This window comes from Cyrtonyx montezumae, unplaced genomic scaffold (assembly GCF_038088225.1).
Source record: "Cyrtonyx montezumae isolate F1298 unplaced genomic scaffold, pur_monq_1.0 scaffold_10, whole genome shotgun sequence".
NCBI classification, from domain to species: Eukaryota; Metazoa; Chordata; class Aves; order Galliformes; family Odontophoridae; genus Cyrtonyx; species Cyrtonyx montezumae.
Genome location: NW_027071826.1, coordinates 24,876,511 through 24,901,195, shown reverse-complemented (window position 1 = coordinate 24,901,195; position 24,685 = coordinate 24,876,511). Strand labels below are relative to the sequence as shown.

Sequence of the window (24,685 nt, the reverse complement as noted above, 5' to 3'; positions counted from 1 at the left end):
TATTCCACTACATTTTGTGTGGATTCGCTTGTATTTGAGAATCACTAGATCTGTATTTTGAAGCATTTCAGTTACAGCTGTACTGTATGCCATGATTTTTCTATAGCGAGTATCCGCAATTCAGCTAACTGCCACAGCTCAGCGGGTTAGTTTGTATTTAATCTTTTCAGCTCTCTTCCAGAGCTTCTGGAAAAGAAGAGGCTCATTGATCTTCACACAAATGTTGCAACAGCTGTTTTGGAGCATATAAAGGTAAGACGACTCTCTGAGTTCAATTTTCTATGAATTAGTGTTCCTTACTTGGAGAAAAATACTCAACCAAGTGAAGCGAGGTAAAAACATGAGCCTTCCAACAGTGTTATCCTTCCCAGAAATCACAGTATGACATTGCTTGGTGCTGAATGGTGAGGAGGAATGAATTTTGAATGTCTGTGTGTAAGAAGTGAAGTCAACACCCATTTCTTTGTTTTGGAATTTACTGCTACGCTCTTGTTATGTTTTTTATTATGATGGCCTCGACATTTACTGGGGGCTACATTCTTTTAAATAAAGTTTATGACAAAAGTGTTTGGTTTATTTTTGGGATATCATGGCAAATCATGACTGGAGTCTTAGCACAAATGTTACGTTCTTTACGTGCTTTACATACTTGTCAGAAGAGTACTATTTACAGCAAATGAGGATGATATCCAGAGATGTGGCAGTAATGATGCAAATCACCAGCCTGGCCTTTCCAGCAGGGTCTGTGTTCAGTGTGTCTTGTGTGTTGTTTATGCTCTTAGAAAAGATGCTTGTTCACTTTTTTGTTTGTCTGCTGCTCTTTTATCAGAGAACTTGAAGATAGTTTTAGTACCAAGACTACAGTTATTACTAGGATAATTTTGAAGATGCATCTACTTCCATGGTAGATCTAGAGATTGTAAATAAAACTTTAAGAAACTGCTTCTCTGTTCTAGAAAGCAATTCAGACACCAAGTGTCATTGAAAATTAGAAAGTTTTACCCTATGCTATTTAAAAGTGATAGAATATCATGTGTTTTGAAGGCTGCTTCAGCATTTCTCAAGTGAGTAAGGTACATTCTCAGTTACTACTGCTACTGAATTTTTTCTTAACCAAGCACTATAAACAATTGAAGAATTTGCTCTGAATTTTAAGATACAGAACAAAATACAGAATAGTTTTAAGTTGGAAGGCACCTGCAGAGATTGAATCCAACTGTCAGACTGCATTAGGACTGATCCAAACTTTAGCATACCATTAAAGGCATTATCCAGACACCGCTTAAACACGGACAATCAGAGGGCATTGACCATCTTTTCATGAGGCCTGTTCCAGTGTCTGTCTACACTGGGTGAATGAATTCCTAGAGTCTTGTCTGAACTCCTCCTGACGTGGCTTTGAGCCAGGCCCAGCATCCTGTCACCAGAGGGAAAAGGTGAGCATCTCCTTCCCACCCTCTACTTTTCCTCCTCAGGAAGTTGTAGAGTGCAGTACAATCCGCCTCCTGGCAGGAGCTACTGGAGAGCGGGAATCACTTATCCATAAATGATTCTTAATTCTCATCCTGCAAAGTCCTCTGACTTTCTGTTCTATAGCTGTGAGACAAATAAGCATGTAATTTCTTCAGTATGTTGATGATGCATGTGTTCCTGTCGTTGTTTCTTTGTTTTAGAAAGGATCATTTCCTTCTCCAAACACTTAGCCTGAGTTTAGGTAGTTCTTAATGCCAAAACAAGTTTTGTTTGTTTTCCATTGGAATTTACCAACACCAAAGCCTTGTCACTAAATGGATGTAGAACTCCTTCCAGTTGCTTTGTGCTGTTTTCTTCTCCCCTTTTCACTCTGGTGCTACAGAAAAGTACCTAGTGCAAGGTGGGCAGGTTTAAAGTGCAGGATGAGATGTTACCACGTGTGTTTTTCACAAACACTTTCACCACAAAAAAAAAAAACAAAAACAAACAAACAAAAAAAAAAAAACCCATGATCTCAGTCGGTACTTTTTAAAGAAATTCTGATGGCATTTTGAGGCTGTGCTGCAGCGTGTTTTATTTAAACTTAAATGAGAAACTAGGTTAGGATAAGAGGAAGATACATTTTGGGGCAAATGTACAGGTCATGAGGCTCTTGTGAGACACTGCACTTTTTTCAGGTTATTTTCAGTTTTAGAGTGACCTTGAAGTACGTTCAGACTTAAAAGTGGATTCTCTGCATTATCCTTATGGTTTATACTACAGTAAATATACGAGCATTTTTATTCTTAAAGGTGTGAGAATCTTTGCAAAGAATGCTATGAGACCTGCTCTAGTTAGCCTAAGTGAGTTTAATTTCTCTTGTGTTATTTTAGTGTTCGGGTTATGTCTTTTTCCATGTGGTCTTGGAATGTTTTCTAAGACGCAGCAAGAGGAAACCAGAAATTAATCACATACTCAGGGGTCCTGGTGGTTTTCTGGCGTCTCTAAGAGTTTAGTGAAATGAGGGTAAGAATGCATCGCACTTTGAAAACCTTGGTGAAACCAAGGGAACTATCACTCTTTGTTGTCAGCACTTAGAACAAATGCATCTTCGTTATGCATTGACTCTTCTCTGAAGAAGCTGGTGAATGAAGGGCTGTGCCCAACAGTTAATAGATTTAAGACTAGAAGTACAGGTAGTCTTTCTGTGGTTACTCCAGAGTTTCAGGTAATGCTCATCTTTGCGTGTCCGTCTCACACAAATATGTTGCTGAGGTATGTTAAATTATAGCACGTACGCTTATGCTTTCCTGAAATGATTCATTAGGGTGAGGAGTAGATAGATAACTTCTTGCTAAAATTTTTTCCATACGAATTTAGGTGTTTAATTTTTATGCAAATTATTATCAGTCTTAGATTACTGACCCTCCTTTGGTTTGGGTTGTTTTGAATCCGTATGTAATTTTCCTACCATGTTTCTCCAGTTTTGCTTGATCTCAACAGCTGATGCTGTGAAGGATTCAATTATCTGCATGGCCTTCCAAGTTAACCATCCCATATTTTCTAATGGAATCCCATTTTTTTAAAGCTTCTCTTCTATAGCAGGTCGCATTTGTGTCTTAACACATAAATGTGTATATTTAACTACGTACACTTTATTTTCATAGTAGTCCAGGTCATTTATCTCTAGTTCAGAACAGACAAATAACTTTCCAGCAAATTGATTTTTTTTTTAATTTTTTTTTAGTTTAGTGGTAGTGCCCTTCATTGTTTTGTGGGTATTTGTGCATGACTCTGAAGGGGGAAAGCTGCTCTGAGCCTTCTGCCAGCATGCCTCTGCCTCTTGAAAGGAGCAGACTAAAACCAGTTTTTGTTGCAGAAGGAATCCAACACTTACACAGTTATAATGATATAGCTTTATTATAGAAAGCAGATTGCTGTCATTAATCCATTATGATTATGAGTTACAGAGATTAGTTTACTGTCTGTTCAAGTTGCTCAATCCTACTTTTGAAAGGTACCTGATTTACGTTAACGTTTTGCTCATCGACAAGTGTGGTCAGTAGGCGTCTGTCAGCCTGGAGGAGTAACCCTGAGAGGGATCCCAGACCTGAGGGTTATCAGTGCCACGCAGCACACCGCCTCAGCAAGGAGGGCTCAGGTCAGGCTTTCTGTGGCTGCTGTATTATAAGGTAAAATGATGACTCATCATCAGAACTCAGAATACCTGCCATGTGTTTCATTAGTTCCTTATGATTCCTGTTACCAGTGAGCCTGAGCTTATCCATCACGCTTCAGTTACTGGGCTAGCCACACTCACCCCAATGACAATCTGCGGGGCTCTTATTTCTGCTTATTTTCTGTCAATGTCTTTGAGAAATTCCTTCGTGTGAGTTAAAATATGATTATTGTTTTTTCTTTTTCTGTGTATTTGCTCTCTCTCCCTAGAAGGAAGTATCTCGGTAAAGAGGATAGGAGAACCTCCTAAAATTCTTAGAAAAATGACCTGAAAGATTTCAGTTAATCCTACTTCCCCTTCTCTGCCTTAAAACTGAAAGTATTTTATGTTTGTTTTGGAGTCCATTGCTCAGGTGGAGATTGCGGTGCGTTTCAGTAACTTATCCTAAAATACATTCTGGCTTAATAACAAATTAGTTTTAAAGATGCTAAGTTGAAAGCTTCCATAAATACTAAAGAAAAAAAAATGTGGAGCTTTAACTACAGTAAAGATCCTGTCCATGAACTGGAAGTGGGAAAGGACACTGAATGGTGTTAGTGTGGAATAAGATATGTTGTGTTACGAAATGAAGAGCAGGAGGCAGGAAGGAATGCAAGTGTAAATGCATCTTTATTATTCACCTCGCTATCCAGCTTGGCAGCTGTACGAACCTCTTTCTTGCTGTCTTGTCTTGTTGAACGTACAGGATCGTGTAGCTCCTGTCCCCCAGCTTTTACTCTTGGCATGTCTGAGAGTTTGTCATTGAGTGAGAAAAATGGCACTTCCCTCTAAACCGGGACATCTGCTTCTTATCAGCACTTTTTGGAATAGTTGGCTCTTTGGGAAGTAACTGTCTCGCTGGTATGACAGATCTGGGAAATCTGACAGAAGGTAACTTGTAGTGTTTAAGGATACTCAGTAATCCTATGAAACTTTACTCGGTGTCCATCTAATTCCTCACCTACCTGTGTAAGAAAGCTGCTGCCCTCATTAACATCTCCACCAGTGACACTGCTGAGGAGGAAGCTGCATGGATTCACTGCATCGATCCGTGTCACGGGCTGATGTGCGTGTTGTGTACTGCGGGCAAACACAAAGGTGCTGAGGTTGTTAGGATTTTCAGTCTGTTTTCTTCCTGTGAAGAGTGTTATGTTCACGCTTCAAAAACAACTGTCCCAAATTTGTGAGAGTAAGTGTATAACTGCCGTTATTATTTCTGTTCGTGCTCCAAGGAGTGTGGCTATATGCAGCCACTGAGTTTTCTTTGCTGCAGTCTCACCCAAACAGACAGAAAGTAGCACGGAGTTGCAAGGAATTGTAAGCAGTTTGCAATGGAAACGACTTAACTGTAAATCTGCTCTTACAATTTGAAGTATCTCACATTTAAGTTATTTTATTTAGAAATTGATCTGTGGACAAACATACTGAATTAACATCGTTTTATATTGTAGAGTTTTACATGGCATCTGAATACATTTGTTTTAAAGGAAACACCAGCTGAGATAACACAAGCCCTGCCAAATTCAACAGTAATATATTTATCTCAGTGAGACAAAGTTTCCAGATTTCATGACAGTCCTTTGTTAGTCAGATGCCTTTTGCCTGGGGAAAATATTTTAGATCTAAAAACATTGATTTTAGCTCCTTGTAAGGAACTCAAATTTATTTAACACACAAAAAGCGAGTGAGCATAATGCAGAGGATGGAAAAAAAAATACAGTGTCTTCTTTGCAGTCGTTAAAGAAACTATAATGCAAAGAAGAGTTTTGCAGTACTGTGGAGACAGGTCACAGAACATGTCTGACGTGCCAGGTACCAAAGTGCAGCTAAACAAAAAGCCTGGAAGAAGGCTGGGACTTCCTCTGCTCTCCGTGCAGTAGTGTGACACAGCCACAGGTCATGGCTTTGCCTTTCAGCTGAGTAAGGTATGGTTAGTGTGGGGCCTTGCAGCAGTGTAACTGTGGCTGGACCCTCCTGATAAGCACACAGGGCTAATACAGCTTGAAGGAAGCTCTACCTCTTTTTTTTAACTCTGTTCAAAATTCATGTAGTGATGGGTCACAGTGACAAACAAAGTAAGACATCCTTCTACCCCTAAAAGCAGCAGGCAAGCAATTTTGAGTACACTTCATGGAAACTGCTACAGACATGGGTATATTTTTATAGGCTCTGACCACGAGCTTCTGCAAAGGGTGAATTAAACTGAGTTGCTGTTCTGATGGTTAACTGCTCTTCTGAATTTTTTTTTTTGGTAGATAGTAAATGAGGAATAGCAGTGTTGTGTGTACCGCACTGTAATGCAGGCAGCCACCTGCGGAGCCTGACTGCCAATGGTTTTCAGTGCTAACCTATTCTTGTGACTTTTTATTTTGTATTCTCATCCCTAACTCTTACATTACTCAAATGTGAGATATCCTGATTTTTTTTATTTTCCCTTCTTGTGGCTTTTTTTTTTCCCCAATTTCCTTATTTTTGTTCATAGGAATAATTGTAGGATTCCAGAGCAAGTGAGACTTCCAGTGTTCTTCTGTTGCTGCCATTAGAACAACCACTGCACTGGGTTAAAAGGTGCCATAGCAGTTTTTCATTCGGAGACATTGGGCAAAATGTTCAGAATCTGTTAACTTGAGGAAAAACTGTGGTGACTCGTGCCCTGCTCAGCTCGTATCATTTCAGTCTGCCAGTGAGCACAGTGTGGAGCTGAAATGCTTCCCAAGGCAGTGAGATGGAGATCCACTCTACCAGTCTGCTTTTAGAGTTGTTGTGTAGCTGGTTGTGTTCAAGAGGATTTAGTTAGTGTCCTGACATGAAGGATTTGTAAGCTGAGCCGTTGTAATGTTTGTTGTAATGATAGATTTTAATACTTAACTCCTCAAAAACTGATGGCACATTAGGTTTCTGAATCAGTGTTGGAATGTGTTGGAATGCATTCTTCTGTGTTAGGATTGAAACTTCAAGATCAGGTGTGTAAGGCTGTGCAGCCTGTGCACGTGCATTGTAGTGCTGTCACTAGTTGCATGGCCACATGATGTATCCCCGGAGCTTTTGCCTTAGTGCTTTCATTCAGCTGTGGCATCCTCCCTGAAAAAGGATTTCCACATTCTGGTCTGCATGTGATAGTTCTACGACTCTGTCATAACAACACACAGTACAGTGAGAGACTTTTTTCCCCAGTGTTAGCCAGATGAGCTGATGATGGGGTGCTCCATCTTGACTGGAATAACTCATTCATACTAACAGCGCTTCAGACTTGAAAGGAAAGCTCCCAGCGTTCTCCAGGGTGATGCTTTAGTGGATTTAGGAATATCCTATGTCTGTGTGCATTTAGCAATTGTCTTGTTGAAGGAGAGATTCCATGTTCAGCATTAAATCTGATGCTATGTATGATGGCATGGAGTTTGCAGCATTCAGCAAAAGCTGAGTTGAAAACAAAGCTCCTCTGCCAGTTCAGTATTTCATGTCAGACCTCCCTTGCTTACCTTGCATTTTCACTTCAATTATGAGGGTCATGTGAGCCTCAGTTTTCTGAGGTTGATAACAGGAAGCATTAATTATTTTTTTTTCTGACAGAGTATTTAAAAACATTTTAGAAAAATCATGATAACTAAAACCTTTTGAAGAGAGAGAGAAGTATTTTTCACAGTGGTAAAGAATTAGAGTTAATAAATTCTAACACTTATTCTTACACAGACTAGGAAGCTGGATGTGTATTTTGAATACGAGGAAAAAATAATGAGCAAATCCACTCTGGATAAATCCCTCCTGGACATGATTTCTGATCCGGATGGTGAGTACTTCAAACCTGAACCTGGTGTCGGGATGCTTTAGAGGTGCAATGAATGTGTGGTATAACTTTATGGACAGTAAAGACTGTGTGTGTGTGTGTGTGTGTGTGTACAAGCTGTGCAGCTTGTAAAGGAAACAGCTTTTCACTGATTCCAGTAGTAGTCTGGAGGGTTTATCAATAGGCTGAGTCATATATTAAAAAAATGGGTGACTTTTGCAGCTCTGCAGAAATCCATTTTTAATTCCTTGTTTCTGAGGGCCGTGAGACTTTACCTTTTCACTTCTCAAGTATTTCCTGATATATCATGGAATCGTGTTCTGAACAGCACTGGTTGTTTAGAATCCCCACAGCGTAGCTCATAAGGCAGACACTGTAAAGCCTGAATGGCACATGGGGATGGCAGAGACAAGGGAGTCGAGCTGGCTGGCAGACACTGGGGGGGTTTGATGTGCCCTCACACAGCTGTGGCAGATGTGCTCTCAGCAGCAGCAGCAGAGCTCCCCATCTGGTTCATACCCGGTTACTAGACACTGAACTTTACACGCTGGCTGTTACCGGGCTTCTCTGTCAGCAGGAGTCACTGGGAGCTTTTCTGGGAAAGGCCGAGACCAGAATGTGTTCTCAGCTCGTCACGGTGCCACGGCGTAGAGGTGGCGGCCTCGCAGAACTGTCGGTAGAGCCTTTTGACAACAGATGTTCTGGGTGTACACAAGGAAAAGATGAGACATCTAAGCTACAGTTTTCCTTCTTATGCTAAATATTCAGTTGCTTATAGTAACTAATAAGCATTTCATATGCTTTGCCTAGATATGAGACACATGATACAAAGGGATTTCAAGTACCGTGTTCTTTTCAGTGTATGCTGTCTGCAGAACTAGCTAGCTTTTGGTTGTGTGATTTGCTGTTGGGCACCCACAGGAGCACTTACTTTGCAGGACTAACGTGTCATGTCTTCAGCACCCTCGGTGGTGAGCTCTGGTTTGTATGATCTGCGGGGCGCTCGCCCTGTGGGCACTGCCCAGCAGCAGACTGAGCACTTGCCTGCTCTGTCCTCCCGTTCTGCTGTCTGTCAGTAAGATAGCACTCGTGGCAATCAGCTGCCTCCCAGCTCAGCGGATATTACTGTGTTCTGGAGTGATGCTAAAACCAGAGTTACTGATTCTGCTTTACTCCATCAGTGCAGCAGTAGCCCTGAAGGCTTCCTGCTGGTTTCTGAGTTAAAAATAAGGTTGTTCTATTTGAGATTTGTCAAGCTAAGCTTCCTGCAGAACGCTTAATCCGTGTCCCCCTCCCAGGCTGTCCCAGATCGCGGCTTAGGAAAGAAAGGGAAGCACTTCACTGGCAGCCTGGCTGCTGTGTCTTGCGACTGTTTATCGCAGCTGTGTTTTACACCAGCACTACACTACATGTGCTTTTGCCAGGGAAAATGTGTTTTCCTAAGATTTACGAAAGTGAGCATGATATAATCTAAGCATTTATTTTCAGGCTTTTTTTTATTGGTAGGAGAAAACACCACCTGCTCATGTCTAAGCAAGACACTTCTTTGAGCACAAGCCTCCCAGGAGATTCGCAGGCATGGTAAACATGTTCAGTGAGAGAAATGCTATCGTGTTGCAGCAGGTACTGCCCTGAGCTGGAAACTGGTAACTTGGAAACCGAGTGTCTGAGTCAGCCACAGACCCCGGGTTCTCTTACAGCACTTCACTTTAGGATGTGCAGAGAGCCGCTGTACCCAAGTGGACTCCAGAGGGATGTCCACCATGAAAGCTGTTTTTCGGTTCCTATGATGCAAAGTTTTTTGATCCTCTGGCTTACTGGTACTTGTTGGCAGGCTACTGAAACTCACATTCTGGAAACAGCTGAGTCATAAATGGTGATGATGACAGTGCTTCGTGGAGAGAGGCTCCTGCCAGACTAAATATGTGCTCGCTTACAAACAAAAGCTACACGTTAGGTTAGGTGATGCCCTGCTGTTGTGATCCATATTCCATAGCTGGAAAATGTGTATATATTTACTTCTCCGTGAGTAAAGAACAGTGTTTTGTTTTTGTTTTTAAATACTGAGCTGCATCTCAAGGCAGCAGGCCTATCTTAACAGAGCGTTGGACTGCACATTTGAGAAGTGTTCTCTAGTATTTGTGATCTCCTTCTAGGAAAAAAGCAGAGATATTGTTTAAGTCTGATGTAGCTGGGTATGGTGTAAGGAACAGAGATGCATCGGTTTCATCTGACAGAAATGAATTTTGATCCCCACTGGTAATGCTTTGCAAGCATTTGTTGTAATGAAGGCAGGTTAGAAGTTCAGTGTCTTTTTTCCTGACCAAAGATTCAAACATAAGTGCTTTTTCAGCCCTCCACTGTTTTGGTGCAGCCAACTCTAGAGCTGCTGTGTAAACAAACTGTAGAGCTGAAAAAGAAAAGAAGTGCTGTGGCTTCATGCTTTCATGCTTCTCTTCAGTCTCTCTCACAGTTGTACTGCCCGTGAAATGCTTGCAGTCCCCTCCTTTAGTCAGACATAATGCCAGTAGGTAACTTTGTTAGGTGTACCTGAAGAGCAGTGTTTGCTGCAAGCAGATCTGGCAGGTGTAACTCCTTCAGAAACAGTGAGTGGATTAATAACTTTGAATAGAACTGCAGAATGCCTTTTACTGCTGGTATGCTGAACAAAGCCACCAGGAGAAAGAACACATGTAATTCAGACCTTTAGTTCGGTAACAGTGATCACATGTGTACATTAAAGGGCAATTAACATTGCACGGTTACAGTTTCTATTATGTGTTTCACTGCAGCTGGAACTCCAGAGGACAAAATGCGACTGTTTCTTATCTATTACATCAGTTCATCTCAGGCACCTTCAGAGGTATGTTCTTTACAGCTTATGACTCTGTTCTAACTAGTGGGCTTTTCTGTATTTTATCAGCCTTAAATAGGTATTTCTGCTTCTCTATGAAGAGAAGTATGACATGCCTAGGTAATACAAAATTGATTAATATAAAAACGTATAGGTTATATGTGTATATATATATAAAATTCTGTGGTATTAATGAAGCATTGGCTACTACTGTGAAGGGTAAGCAAGGCTGGGTAAGAAGGAAGGTCATCTTTTGAAACATTCAGTTCAGAGTTCCTCTAAAACTCATGTTGGCATGCTTTCCACTATAAGCAGGTTTTAACGAAATTTATAACACTTCACTGTCCTCGTATATTGTTCTGAGCTTATGATGATTGACCTTAAGGAAGTTTCTTATTATACTGTAGAAATAACTGGGTAATGCAGAACTATACAGGTAGCATGGAAACATTCTGTGATGAAACAGTATACTGACTCAGAATAATAGAAGAAATTAGGTTGTGTTGGGCAGAGGTGCTCTTCATTTTCACTAGTTGCTGTGGTGGCACTTTACAGGAACCATGGTGCGGTCACAGGTTTCTGAGAGATGCATTTCTGCAGACACTCTCCTGAGCTGTTTTTGTGGAATTACATCCTGTGTGCTTTCAGCAAAGTTTAATGAAAGTTTCGTTCATCATTTTAGGTTGGATTTCTATACTTGGTAGAGGAGGGGATTAACAGTTGTGTTTTAACTTCAGCGATACTGTAACTTCGCTTATTTAATATTTAGATAATGTAATCTTGTATTGCACGTGGAGAGAATTAAGAGTAGTTTAAACACATTGCAATTTTCTGCTTCATAATTTCAGATTGATTTGGACCAGTATAAAAAAGCATTGATGGATGCAGGTTGTAATCTCGCTCCTCTGAGCTACATAAAACAATGGAAGTGAGTAATTTCCTTTTTCCTATGTGAGGCCGTAATTGGGTAACGGTACAGAATTGAGTGTGGGCACCACACGGTGTGACTTATCTGCAAACATTTATTCTGGCACAATCTTTGCTGTTGTTATTATGGTAATACATGTATGGAAATCTTACTTTATGGTGGAAGTCTAAATGCCAGGACACTGTTCAGTGTGACACATATCAGTGCCCTTAACTATCCCAGACGGGAAAAATGTATCAAACGTGGTGAAAAGTTGTGTTAGCTCAGCCTGCAGGTTTTGTGGCACCTGCTAAAGGGCTGCACTGCCTATCAGTTACTGTGCATCTTAGAAAAATACATTCCTGTTGAAGATAAAATCTAATTCCTTTCAGTTCCTTAACCATTGTAGATCTAGACAAGAGGGATGCGTATGAGAAATAGTTACTTCCAGAAACACTTTGAGAAGCATAAGTATTGTGACTTTCACATGATTGGAGTGGAACCCTACAGCAGGATGTGCCATGAGATGAAGCGTTTGATTTCTACCCCTGCTTTCATAGGGCTTTCACTAAGATGGCTTCAGCACCAACCAGCTATGGAAACTCTACGCCTAAACCTTTGGGGTATGTTTTCGATTAATTGTCGGTAAACCTTAGGGTTCTTCTGGTTTATTTTAGTAGTGCTGAATGTGTAATTAGTGCCACATGCAGCCCAGAATAACACATTTCCCTATTGGGGGGAAAATTAGAAGCACTTCTATCTCCCATTAATAGTGCACTGGACTTGCACCAAAAAAAAATACGTGGCTAAATCCATAAGGCAATGTAGTGATTCCTGTACCTGCACATGAAGGGTACGGGGCTCTCGAAGGAGGAGAATTCAGCATGAGATGGAAACAGGCAGTGTGCTCAGCTGTGTTTGATCCATGGCAGAAAACAAGAACAGCCCCGTGCATTCAGAACGGGTCATCTCTAGTGTTATGAGAGCCTGAGAAGCAAGAATGCACTTATTTCTCATAGGATCTCCTGTCATAAAGAGACTGACACAGTGTGGTTAGAGAGAATTCTGATGCTGACATGGGAAAATGGCTGTTTTGTTAAGTTGGAAAAAAAAAAAAAGGAGTATTCAGAGCCTTGCAGTGCTGAAGGCCTTAACTGTTCGATGGGTCGGAGAGCAGAACACGAGGCTCCTACTGACAGCTGAGAACCTAATTGCTGAATTACAGGTGTATTCTCATTTGCTTGGTTGCTGTGTGGTTTGAAAAATAGTTTATTTCATGACAAACTGAATTACTTTCTCAGTTGTATTGGCTTTAATAGGAACTGGCTATTAATTTTAAGCTCAAAGATTATATGTAACATTTTTTCATCTGTGTTGTTTTGGTCTTCAGTCTGTTTTCACGTGTTATGAATACAGGATCACAGTTTGTGATGGAAGGTGTGAAGAACTTGGTACTGAAGCAACAAGTAAGTTTGTAGACCAAGCACTGTCAAGTGAATGTGAACACTTAGGAAAACAACTTCTGTTAGGTGTGACGTATCGTGAGGCCTGCTCCGAAAGTAATGCCTTCTATTGTATTATGGTGGCCCACAATGTCAGAGGAGGATATTTGTAACAATGGCACCCATTGACATTCGGTGATGTTTGCTGAATGTGTGTGGGGACCAAACAGTGGATGTGAGCACAGTGAGGCCATGGGTGGTCAGTTTCAGCAGGGTCACCTCCACTGGATTTTTACAAGCGTGGCATGCAGGCTGTTGTTTGTGGCTGACAGAAGTGCAGAGCTCATGATGACTGTGTTAAAAACAGTGCTTTCTAGCTGAGAATTTGTTCTGTTAATAAGAGTTACTGTGCCCTTTGTATCCATTGTAGTTTCCACATAAATAAATAGGAAAGAATGTTCAGTACAACTGATGCAGATTAATAATTCATAATGCAGGGCAAAATTAGGTTTGTTGCCCTGTGTGTGGTGAGTTTTTATTAGAAGTTTCAGAGTAGAGGCAGGACTTGACTTTTTTGAGGAGGCCCTGGGAGAACTGGGGTTATTTAGTCTGGAGGAGGTTCAGAGGAGGCCTTACTGCTGTCTGCAGCTACCTGAAAGGAGGCTGTGGAGAAGGTGGGGTTTGGCCTCTTTTCCTGGGGAACAGCAATAGGACTAGAGGGAATGGCCCCAAGTTGAGCCAGGGAAGGTTCAGGTTGGACATCAGGAAGAAATTGTTCTCTGAAAGTGGTCAGGTTCATGGAACGGGCTGCTCAGGGAGGTGGTGGAGTCACTGTCCCTGGAGGTTTTGAAGGGAAAGGATAGATTAGTATGTAGGGATGTGATTTAGTACGCAGTATTGGTGGATGGTTAGAATCGCAGAATCATTAAGACTGGAAAAAACCTAAGATCATCTAGTCTGTGTCAGGAAAAGAGCTTTACTGGTATAATTATGAAGTAGTGTCGTAGAAACTTCCAGCTGACAGAAGTCTAACATACTGAGACTCTACTTTAGATATGCTTGCCTAAGAGGAAGAAAAATTTTTCCATGAAGGCTTTCTATTTGCTGTAATGAAAGGACTGAAGCAGAATATTGCACTTTCTGTGGTAGTCACTCATCTACTATAATTGGTTAAAGAAAAGTAAATTTTCTAAGATTCGGAAGTATGACGTCACTGTTGAAACTGAGTTAGAACTGGCAGCAAAAATAATGTTTGCCAACGTGATGCCAGGGTATTATTTTGCACTAGAACAAGTTAAATCTTTTCTTAAGGCGTTCCAGGCAAGTGTAGTTGTTGAGCTTCCTGGTCTGGCTTGTATTTGTATTGGCCACTAGAGAACACCTCTGGACGTGAGACTCTTCTTGGCTGAACAGAGGGCTAGTTTGGCTTTCAGAAAGCACAGTTCATTACATGAATCTTAGGCCATTTGTTGTGTCTGTCTTATCTGCTTCTGTTGTGGTTGCCCCCTTCCTGGAGGTGTGCAGGGCTGGGCTGGATGGATCTTCAAGCAGCCTGCTCTGGTGCGAGGTGTCCTTGCCTATAGCAGTGGGGGTTGGAACTAGATGATCCTAAAAGTCCCTTCCAACTCAAACCATTCTGTGATCTGCCAGTGCTACTAGATCCTGGGGAACTTCAGTTTACAAAAAATCTCTGTAGAATTCAGAGTAAAATAGTTCAATACAGGAGCTAACAGTGTTAACTGTTCTGTACAGAAGGCAGTTCAGGTGATGGCAGTATTCAGCTTCCTCAAAACATAAGAGCAAAAGTTTTAGTATTTCAAATGTCCTGTTGATTATTCTATGAATAACTCCTAGCAAGCAGTTTAGTATTCTATTAATTTCATGTTTTGTTTCACAGAACCTACCAGTCACACGTATACTGGACAACCTCATGGAGATGAAGTCAAACCCAGTGAGTATAGCTGCTTTCAACATGAGATAACTGTTAAAGAAATCATTTGTCAAATGAAATCTTTAGGCTGCATTATGGTAATGTACCTTACCTGTTCTTTGTTCACGATAACACAGTGCTTTATTTCACTAATAGACATTTTCATAACTATTCCATGCTATTTATTTAACCTCAAAGTAGTATCTGAATCATTATATTTGATGGGTGTCTCAAACTAGCTTTTATTTGGGGGGGAAGGGGAGTTGGGAAGAGGGCCCAAGTATGAGCTTCCATTATTTTTGTATTATCCTTTCTGTTGCTTTTAAATTTCTAAAAGTTAACTCTCTGAAATTGTTCTTGAGTCAAAGTGATTTCTGGTACTTTGCTCTTAAAAAAAGAGAAGTAGGTATGAACAGGTTTAGTACAGAAAGTTTTCCTTCCCCCATCTTTGAAAATTTGCTGTTTAGAGGAAAAACGTTAGCAGTCTTTCAGTTGAAGTCTTGGTTGGTTAGTTGGTTTGCTTTGTCAGGAAAGTCTTTTTCCTGTGAAAACTTACTAATGAAGCTTCAATTCTGTACACTCAAGAAAAGTGCTAGAATTTACAGCCAATTTATAGCCAAAAATCTTCCAGTCAAAGCCTTGTTTTTTTCTTATTAACTATATATTTAATTCCTTCAGTGAACCATTGATGGTTGATACAACATTCCTATAATAACATGATATGGCAGATTTATTCCACCTTTTAAAATAGCTTTAAAAAAAAAAAGACTTTCAGATGATTTTTCAAACCAACTTGAACAGCTGTTTCTCATTTTAATGGCATCATAATCACATGAGATATAAAAATGGTAACATCTCATATTACTCAGTCAGTATACCTAGAGGTATGGTAACCCCCCATCTTGAGAATAACATATTGGTTTAGTAACAAGAACTCTCTTTTTTGCACTACTTTCCTTAAATGTGTAAAGAAGTACAAAGAACGCATGGATTAGTGCAGTTCTAGCTGAATTTTCCCCTTTGGCTGTACAGAGCTGGTCAGCCATTTGTATCCAGCAGTCAGTCTTTCATAGAGATAGCAATTCACCTTCTGAGCTATCCGGGGCCAACAGGTTTCATAGTGGGCTCTGTTCTCCACTGTAGTGGTCGTGACAGAAACATAGGTCGGTGTGCCTGGAAAGTAGCAAAACTCAGTAGAATTAAAATAGTCTACTTGCAGTTTCAGATATTAGTAATATGTAAAGGGAAATAAAGCATAGATAAATAACCAATGTGCAAGTAGCAGTTGGTTTTTTAAAGTTGTACTTTATAGGTAGCAAGGCATGATTGTTAGATGGAAAAAGTGCTTTCTCTTTACAAACTAAGATGTTATTTTCAGCAGCAGAGTGGATCTGTTGTCCCTTGGTAAAGATGCCTGGGGTTAATGTATCTGGTCGACCAGTAGAGGTCACTCAGAACACTTAATATGGAAATCAGAAATTAATTTCTTAAACTTACCATTTCTGCTACAGCTACCTTTGAGAAAACATTGATTTTTCTCAGTTTGAAGAGGTGAGCTTGTTTCAGTCTATCTATTTCTGACTCATAACAGGGAGTCCTACTTGGCAAATGTTGCTGGAGAAAACATAAATGCATTTATATGTAGAGTCGGTGTGAGATTAGATCTAAATTAATTCTTTAATTAGATACATTTTTATGTAATTGCAGAGGTCCTTAATATCAAATGATATTTTCTTTGTGTAAGTACAACATGTGTACTGTATATTTTGCAGTACTGCGTACGGTTGTGCTAATTTGTCTACTACTGGAAAATTATTTGTTATGCAGTATCTCAGGATGCTGAGATCTTGCTTGTAAGCACCCAGATGAAATCCAGTTCAGTCTCGCATACTCTTTATCCATAAAGGAAAATACCTGGATGAAGCTGGTATAGAAGCAGAATAAAGCCAAGCAGTTGTCAGAAGCAGTTATTAAGAAGCTTTGTTTTTCATCTGTAAGACTTGGTAAAAACCCTGCTTGTTGCCAGTACAAATATTGGAAGTGCCTCAATGTTTTGCATAAAGAAAAAAAAACTTTTATGGTTTAGACAGTCAAACTTTTCAAATTCTTGTGGAACTCATTTCTTCCTCACAAGCTTAATTTTGGTTTAATAGCAGTCATAAATCATGAAATGAAAAGGCTAAGTTTCGTAACAGTAGCAGATTTTGATCTATCTTGTATTTAGTATTCATTGCCTTAGAAGTGTTTTGGTTTAGGGTATGAAATCACTAGCAGATCTCTGTAACCTGGAAAATGTTAGCATTTATAAGTAAGTCATAACTAACCGCCTGATGTTCCTCTGAAGCTGCTGACAGCTTCATCTTTCTACATACTGCCCTTCTGTTGGGACTTATGCAACCCACCCAAGTATGTTTTGGAAGTTGTGCAACAGTCAATTGTAACTGAATCAGAAACAGCTTATCTCTCTCTGTTTATTCTTCGCTGGTTCAGTTACATACAAGTATTATGTGTGCACACCCCAGTTAATTTTGAGTGATGCATCTGCTGCATTGGGAAATCGCGGGGGTTTGATTGATTGCTATTCGATGGAACCAATGCAGGAATTCTGAGCCAAAATTCATATCTTCTGAGATGAAAATATTCTTTTGACTAGGAGACGGATGAGTACCGATACTTTGACCCCAAGATGCTACGAGGCAGTGACAGGTGAGTTTCTGCGAGCTTTGCTCATTTCCTTCTCTGTGGAAATGCTAACTTGAAGTAATTCTTACGTTATTTCCTGATTCTGTAAGATCTCTAATTATTCATTCTAAGACAAGACACTTGATATTGAAGGAAATCAAGTGGAACCTGGATCAAGCAGATAAACTGCTGTAAAAAAATGTTTCTTCCCGTGACCAAATGTGCTGCTCATTTGTACACCAGTCGTGGGAAAGATACTGGTAGTTAACTATAACAAACTGCTTTATAATACCACTTGGTTTCTTTGAAGCTGTTTTTACACTGTTAAACTAAAAAGTCATTGAGCAGCACGCCAGGATTTCAGCTTGAGTACATCTCTGACTTTGTGGTCGTTCAGTACATTTTTGAAAACAAAGGACAGTGTACCTGCTCTTGGACAGGTGTACGCGCAAGTTCACGTGCATAGGTATGAACGGGGAGGCACTTACAGTTTACTAGTGAAAGAGCAGAAGAGGAGTTGCATTAGAAGTTTACAAATTTCTGTCTTCTGCTCCTGTGAGCAGCGTCTATGGCTGATAACCTCACCTCCAATATCCTAGGTAACAGAGAAGGCAATGATAACATTCCTTCTGAAAACAACACTCGTGAGAAGTATTATTATGGCCTAAAGAACTTGAAAGGCTGAGTAGGTTGTGAAAGCAAAGCGAAGAGGCAATACAAATGAAACACGTTACAAACTGTTTTTCTGCTTTTATAACATTTCAAGGATTTTTCTCTACACTTACCCTAACTTCTTCCTTCTGTCATTTTAATTCTGGTGTTGTTGCTGTAGCGCCTGACAGCAAAACATTACCTGCTGCTGATACCATTTTTGAGATTCTGAAGCTTGGCTAAGCAGAAACGCAGGTGTCGCAGACATGCAGGTCGTACTGATGCAGTTGTCACTCTGTCTCAGTGTGGCTGTGCTCCCAGCCAGCAGCACTAGAGTTTGAACTTAAATGCGTTGTCATAAAACTCATGATCTAAACAGTAACCTTAAAACTGAGGAAGGTAAAACCATTTACTTATGCATCTGTTCATATAAATGAAAATAATTTAAATAGCTCTGATGAATGCAGAAAGCCAAGTGTTAAACAAAACTGTGAGGTAGAACAATATTGTTTAGTATTCTATAAACATTGGATACATGTTAGAAAATACTGATGTTTCTATTAGTATCCAGTAAGATTTAAACTGTATGTGTTTTTCTTTTCTTACAGCTCAGTTCCACGTAACAAAAATCCATTCCAGGAGGTAAGTCATGGAGAAGTTACTGGTCAGTGTTCACGTATTAAAATAAATAGTCGTTCTCGGTGATACTAATGGCAATGAGCTGGAGTTCTTAAAAAGTCTCTCCATCTTCAGGGAGCTGTATAAGCACTAGATAACAGTGAAGGAAAAGAAAATCTCAGAAATGCTTCTGGAGATAATTACAGTAATTTAATAACACCATACTTGGTGTACTCAGTAGTTTAACTCCCCCATTTTTATACCAGACCTTTAGAGTGCTCTCTAAATCTCAACCTCTTTGCAGCTTTGAACGGTAGCGTTGACTACAAATTTAAGTGAGACTTCTCTCAGCAATCTCTGTGATTGAAGGAAATGAAAACCCACAAAAGCAGCAGAACAGCCAGTTCTGCCCCTTGCTCCTTTTTCATTTTCTACAACTGCCAGTGAAGTTCAGTATTTTTCAATAAAAATGTTTACAAGTAGCAGAAGTCTTACCTGTTCATTACCAGGTTGCACTGGGAAAACATTTGCCTCAGCGTAGTCTCTGAATTCTCTTCATGTTTTAATTGTCCAGAGCAAAAGAAATATTTTTCAGTGTCACATGGAACTGCCACAGCAAAAATGACAGTAATACAGTGTAGCCAGACAGTGCCTGGTAGTGAATGTTAATGCAAAGAATGGAACGGTTACATTTCCTTACTCTATTCATTCATTGATCAGTGTGCTTTAAACATAGCCCGGAAGATACTGATGTGTTTTTGTACCTTGAATGTTGCTGTTACCAGTAGGAAGGGGAAAGACACTACTCCAGGTGTTCCTGTGAATGCTGGGGACATCTTTCACTTGCTGAAACTTCCTCTGTTTCAGCTGTTTCACAGAAGGAGAAAGAAACACGTTAAAAAAAACTCATTATTTTGCATCACATCTTGTGTTACCTTCTTTGAGGTAGAGAGCTGGTTAATCTGTGTTGGGTTCTTTTTAGACTGAAGCATGCTGAAGATATTTTTTGTTGTATGTTATTGATGTAGTATATACTTCACTGCTGAAATATTAAGTTTGATTACATATTCTGATTACGTTCATGTTGTATTTTAGGCAATAGTCTTTGTCGTTGGCGGAGGAAACTATATTGAATATCAAAATCTCATTGACTACATAAAGGTATGTATGCTTCTGCTGAATGTAGTTTCAAACTTAGTGCCATAGACCAGCTTTCGCTTGCTGTAACATTTAGTATTTGGAAGATTAAATCTTAATGAAATTAGCTTTTACATATAACGCACGGAAAAATATACCTAAGAAATCAGTAGAAAATAAGGATTATTACTTTAGAACACCAGATATTGTTTGCTTCTGGTATTTTTGTTCATATTGTGTTTCTGAATGCCAACAACGTGCCACCTGCCAAAGATCACATCAGTCTCTTCATGCTTATTGCTTGGCTGCGTTCAGGAGGTTTCTCTAATTTAAAGGCAATTAATTCTCAGCATGCAGAATCACTTGATTCTGTGTAGAAATGACACAATGTACAAAGAAAAGAATATGGAACCAACTGCGTAATTAATGGTGGTGTGAGGGAGCTAAAGTCTCTGGTTCCAGTCGGCCTGCCTAAATGGAACGTACTTACACCAAAGAACAGCAGCTGAAGAGAAGTAACCAAATCCTTAGAATTCCTGTGGGGCAGAGATGAGGCAGAAGCACTTTTCAGATGTAAAAAGGAAACAAAAGAAGTTTTGAATTAGGTAGGAGCAGCAGAATCCCATTCTTCCTTCCGGATTTTACCTTGTTACGGTTCTGTCTTTCTGGATCATGCCTTTTCCCAGAAAACAATACATATGCAACACGAGTAACTGAAAAGCATTCCTCCATGTAATGAGCACCTGAGAGTTATGTTCCTGGTCCAGTGTATGTTGCAGAAGATGAAGTCAGAACTGCACTGGGTTGTTTCCCTCCTGTAGCAGGCAGCTGCTTTGGAACAGAGCTGATCAGAATGAGGAAAAGGCAAGTTACAGAAAGTCACAGTCATGGGGTACAAGGGACACAACAGAAGGAAACAAAAATTTCAGAGACAGTAATAGCAGCGAGACGTGCAGCCTCATTGCTGTTGTTCTGGAACCTGTGGAAAGTGGTTTCTTCTTCGTTGACTGTTAAAATGAAATATGCTGTACGTGTGTCCAGTCACACCGTACCCCAGCAGTGGGATATGACCTTCCCAGAGGGAATCTCCCTCACCTTTGCTTAGCCCCTTCTGAAAAAGAGAATTTGCTGAAGACTTGATTCCCCTCACGCTGCTCCCAGGAGCCTTGCCTGCCTCACCCACGTGGCTCCTACAGGCTGAGCCAGTGCAGTCAGGCACACTTCCATGCGTGCAGTGCGCTTCCAGCATCTGTTGTCTCACCAGATGTAGCTTATTAATTATTCTAAAATTCAATCTGTGTTCCTTCAGAATGAAAAGGAGGAAAAAACCCAACAGGTTTGTTCTTGCAAGCAGATATGACAAAGATTTTGTTCACTACCTTATTTTTTTAAGCACTATGCTTTTTTTTACCAGTTTGCCTCTGAAAACAGGAAAATCTCTGACAACTTTCTGAAACAGGAAGCAGTGTTCAGCTTTGGCATTTTGGGGCTTTTGTAGGAGACTCAAGAAACCCTCAAACCCAGTTATTTTCAGTTCTGTGCTGTGGTCTCACTTCATCATAAATCAGATATTGTTCTTAGTCAGGAAGATTGTGCCTTGAAACAGATAAATTGGCCAGTGACGTGCTGGAAATGTGGCACCAGAATTTCAAGGCACAGAAATCTAGCTCATCCTTTTATTTCCTTTTGTATATTGTTAAAAAGGTACTCCCTGAAAATCTACCCCTGCCACACAGCATCACTTAGCACAAGGAAATCAAATTCTGCACTGATTTAAAAAAAAAAAAAAAAAGCAAAATCAAACTTTGAAGAGCACTGGTGTTAGGTTATGTACATGGCTAAGCAGTTGCAGCTTGACTCCACTAACTACTGGGTGGTACATCCCTAAGTGTGCTGAGTAATCAGCTTTGAATATGTGCATGCTTTCATTTAAAGTTACACTTTTAGAAGAATTATATGTTTATTTAAGACTGGGGTTGTACAAGAGTGTGTATTCTGCAGCCTAGAAGGCAGCAGTCTCATTATCTCTAGTGTTTCTTGTTTATGCTATGTGCGGCAGTGAGTGCTACGCATTCATATTATGGAAAACAGAATCTGTCAAGATTGCAGTTTAGATCAAAACCAGACCTGTTCGGGCCTCAAGATTAAATAACGGGGCCTGAAAGGTGGGGAGAACCAAGCTCAAGCTTCTGCCCAGCGACAAGAACAGCTTACTGCCACAAACCACTCCACATTAATAAAGATGAGGAGACAAAGCAGGATTACCATCTCCCTAATTAGCATGTGCCCATGAGCCACAGACTGTTGAAATGCAGATGTGTGACTGTCTGCTGAAACAGCGCAGCTGTTAACAGATATGAAACAAAATCATTTTGAGAAGGCTTGTATTCCTGTTCTGCTTTTTTTTTTAAGCAGCTTTTAATTTTATATCAGAAAAAACATCACTGTCCTGTTCTGTTTGTATTCTGCCAGTTCCCTGACTGTTCATCATTTATCACTCACATCAAACAGAAAACACCTTACGAGCACCACCACCACAGAAAAGAACCCACCCTGACTAGTAAGGGAAAGTGCTAAGTAATTCAGCAGTGAGACAGATTGCTGGAGCCTGTGCTCCAGCCTAGAGGAGCCATGGGATTATCAGCCAACTCTGGGCATAAACTCTAGTCTAGAAGTATGCATTACTTACACTATTTTTTCACTTCTACAATGCTGTATTGTCAGACAAGGACTTTCAAACTGTTCACTGGATGCTAGGATCCTTATGCATCCAACCAAATTCAACATCATATTTGAAAGAGCTTTTTTTTTTTAAAAAGAACTTCGAAACAATGTTATTGCCAGATGGAAATAAGTGACAGAAACTTCCTAGCTCTATCAGAGGCGGAACTATAGGACTTAGAGTAGCAAAAGTGTATTCCTCCGTGATCTCTGTTTGACACCTATTTCCTTCCCATCTTTTCTTAGGGTAAACAAGGCAAACACGTCCTCTATGGCTGCAGTGAACTTTTTAATGCTGCACAGTTTATAAAGCAGGTAAGTACTTTTAACAGTAACTCCATAATACTTCATACTGTAATAACTATGACTTCCATAACTGTTTTGTGTGGGTTTTTTTTAACTTCTATCTCTCGGATTTTTGTCTTTGTAAAAACAGATTGATGTGAAAAAACAATATGGTTTTGTTACCTGATTTTTGCTTGATTTAGGTAGGGGGTTTGGAGTCAGTGCTGTTAACTTCAGAAGGCCTGTGCTGTCAGTAGGAGTTAATGGGTAATGCAGCTGGAATAGTTCCTTCTAATTCGCTTAACGTAATCCTAGAGAGGGTAAAAAAAAACCAAGACAACTCAATTCTGACACTTTCCCACAAACAGGATCTCTTCCCATGCTATTCTAGCAACTCTCTTGAGTTAAAAATTGCTTTTCAGCCTCACTCTTGAAATCTGTGTCCTGAGTTCTGCTGTTTAGAAGTACTGGCACTATGGGAACTTCAGGTTATCCTCGGTCTTTTTAATGCTGTTGAAAAAGTTACTGGTTCCATTACTTCTGACTCTCTCCAATGAAACTGCAGAATACAAATTACTCACAGTGGTCAGTCCTCCAGTAGCTGTCACCACCTATGTACGCTTTTACTTCCCCCTGAATTACTGTTCAGATCTATTTTGAAGAACTATATTCACTAAGTCCTGTCAAACTTGAAGGAGAAAAGACAAGTGGTGCTTATTGTACAACTTTTAATCAGCTTAATTTCCTCGTTCCTCCAACTGTGATTGTACGTACCAGCCTTAACACTGAAACTTATTCAAATATTAGGATTTGAAACCTAGAACCTCTTGTGTATTAAGTATTCTTATTACTAGCACGCTTTTGGTCGTGAGAAATTACCAAGGGTTGTAGGACAAAAATGTTTACTGTATGAACTGAATATTAATGTACCGAATAAGGGTATCAACCTCATTGTTTCTGTCTCTTCATGTGTAGCTGTCCCAGCTCGGCCAGAATTAAGACTGAAACACCACGACCTGATTGTCAACAAGACAAAGAAAGAACTGCTACAGCATTTGGATAACTTCAAATCTGCTATTTTGTCACTATATTAAAACCTGAAACAACTTCATTAAGATAACTTTTCAAAAAATCTGTAATTAGTACTGTGTATATCAACATTTCTGAAATAAACCATAAAACGTGCTATATTTTTGTTGAGCATTAAGTCACAGTACTTTCTAAATGCAGCGTTAACCATGGCTTATGACAGAGCAAAGCATTTTCAAGATCTCATAGATGATTTCTGTTACAGTAAACAAAGCAATATTTTGAAGAAAAGGTCAAGCCTTTCTTCAGGAGATGTGCTCGTGAAAGCCAGCTATCTTCATTTAGCAAAACTGAAATGGACAAAACTGCCTTTCAGGAGTGCAGACAAACAGCCTCAGTGCACGGCAGCACAGCCTCTGGCTGTTATCCTTTTACTTCACCAAAGCCCTCGTACTTGGATCTGTGCCATCTTCCCCTGATGGTCTAAAGAGGTATTTGAAGTTATCTTCAGTACAAGTTTTTGATACAGTAATTCAGCTTTGTCTCTTAAGGGTGTGTGTTTACGTTCATCTCTGTCTAAACAGTCATACCGTTTCAAACTGCAAATCCTTTAATAATTTTCTTCTGCACTTTTTATTGTAACTGCTTTGACTGTTATGTTTGGGAAGAAACCAAGCCCTACTCGTACTACAGCACAGCAACTGTTCAGTAAGCACATATTTAAAACACATTTTAACAATTGCTTTAGGTAGTGCAGGAGCAGGCAGCAGTTCAAGGAGTTCATAATTAAAGTTTGCCAATAATTACAGCTCCAGAGAGCATGTACAGGAATGGAGAGAAAGCAGCATGATTTCTTGTATAGATTTGTCTGTGCCTCTAGAAATATCTTTTCTGAAAACATCACCTCACCCTTTCAAAAAGAGGCCTTAAAATACTCACAAGCACGTAAAAGGGAAACATTTATTGTGTTTGTTA

General features: G+C 39.9%; 1 protein-coding gene across 2 annotated transcripts in view; it reads left to right on the top strand.

Annotated features, from left to right (window-relative positions):
* SCFD1 (sec1 family domain containing 1) overlaps positions 1-23,890 on the top strand; it is a 42,234-nt gene extending 18,344 nt beyond the window's left edge. The window contains exons 14-25 of one of the 2 annotated variants that reach the window (XM_065753736.1): positions 171-252; positions 7,361-7,457; positions 10,247-10,317; positions 11,157-11,236; positions 11,776-11,838; positions 12,606-12,681; positions 14,555-14,608; positions 17,241-17,293; positions 18,529-18,562; positions 19,634-19,699; positions 22,643-22,711; positions 23,657-23,890. In XM_065753736.1, coding sequence (XP_065609808.1) covers positions 171-252; positions 7,361-7,457; positions 10,247-10,317; positions 11,157-11,236; positions 11,776-11,838; positions 12,606-12,681; positions 14,555-14,608; positions 17,241-17,293; positions 18,529-18,562; positions 19,634-19,699; positions 22,643-22,711; positions 23,657-23,680 — 769 coding nt within the window. In that variant the 3' untranslated portion in view covers positions 23,681-23,890. The remainder of the gene's footprint in view (positions 1-170; positions 253-7,360; positions 7,458-10,246; positions 10,318-11,156; positions 11,237-11,775; positions 11,839-12,605; positions 12,682-14,554; positions 14,609-17,240; positions 17,294-18,528; positions 18,563-19,633; positions 19,700-22,642; positions 22,712-23,656) is intronic. The other variant, XM_065753744.1, reaches the window with a different exon arrangement.
* The last annotated feature ends 795 nt before the right edge of the window (positions 23,891-24,685 follow it).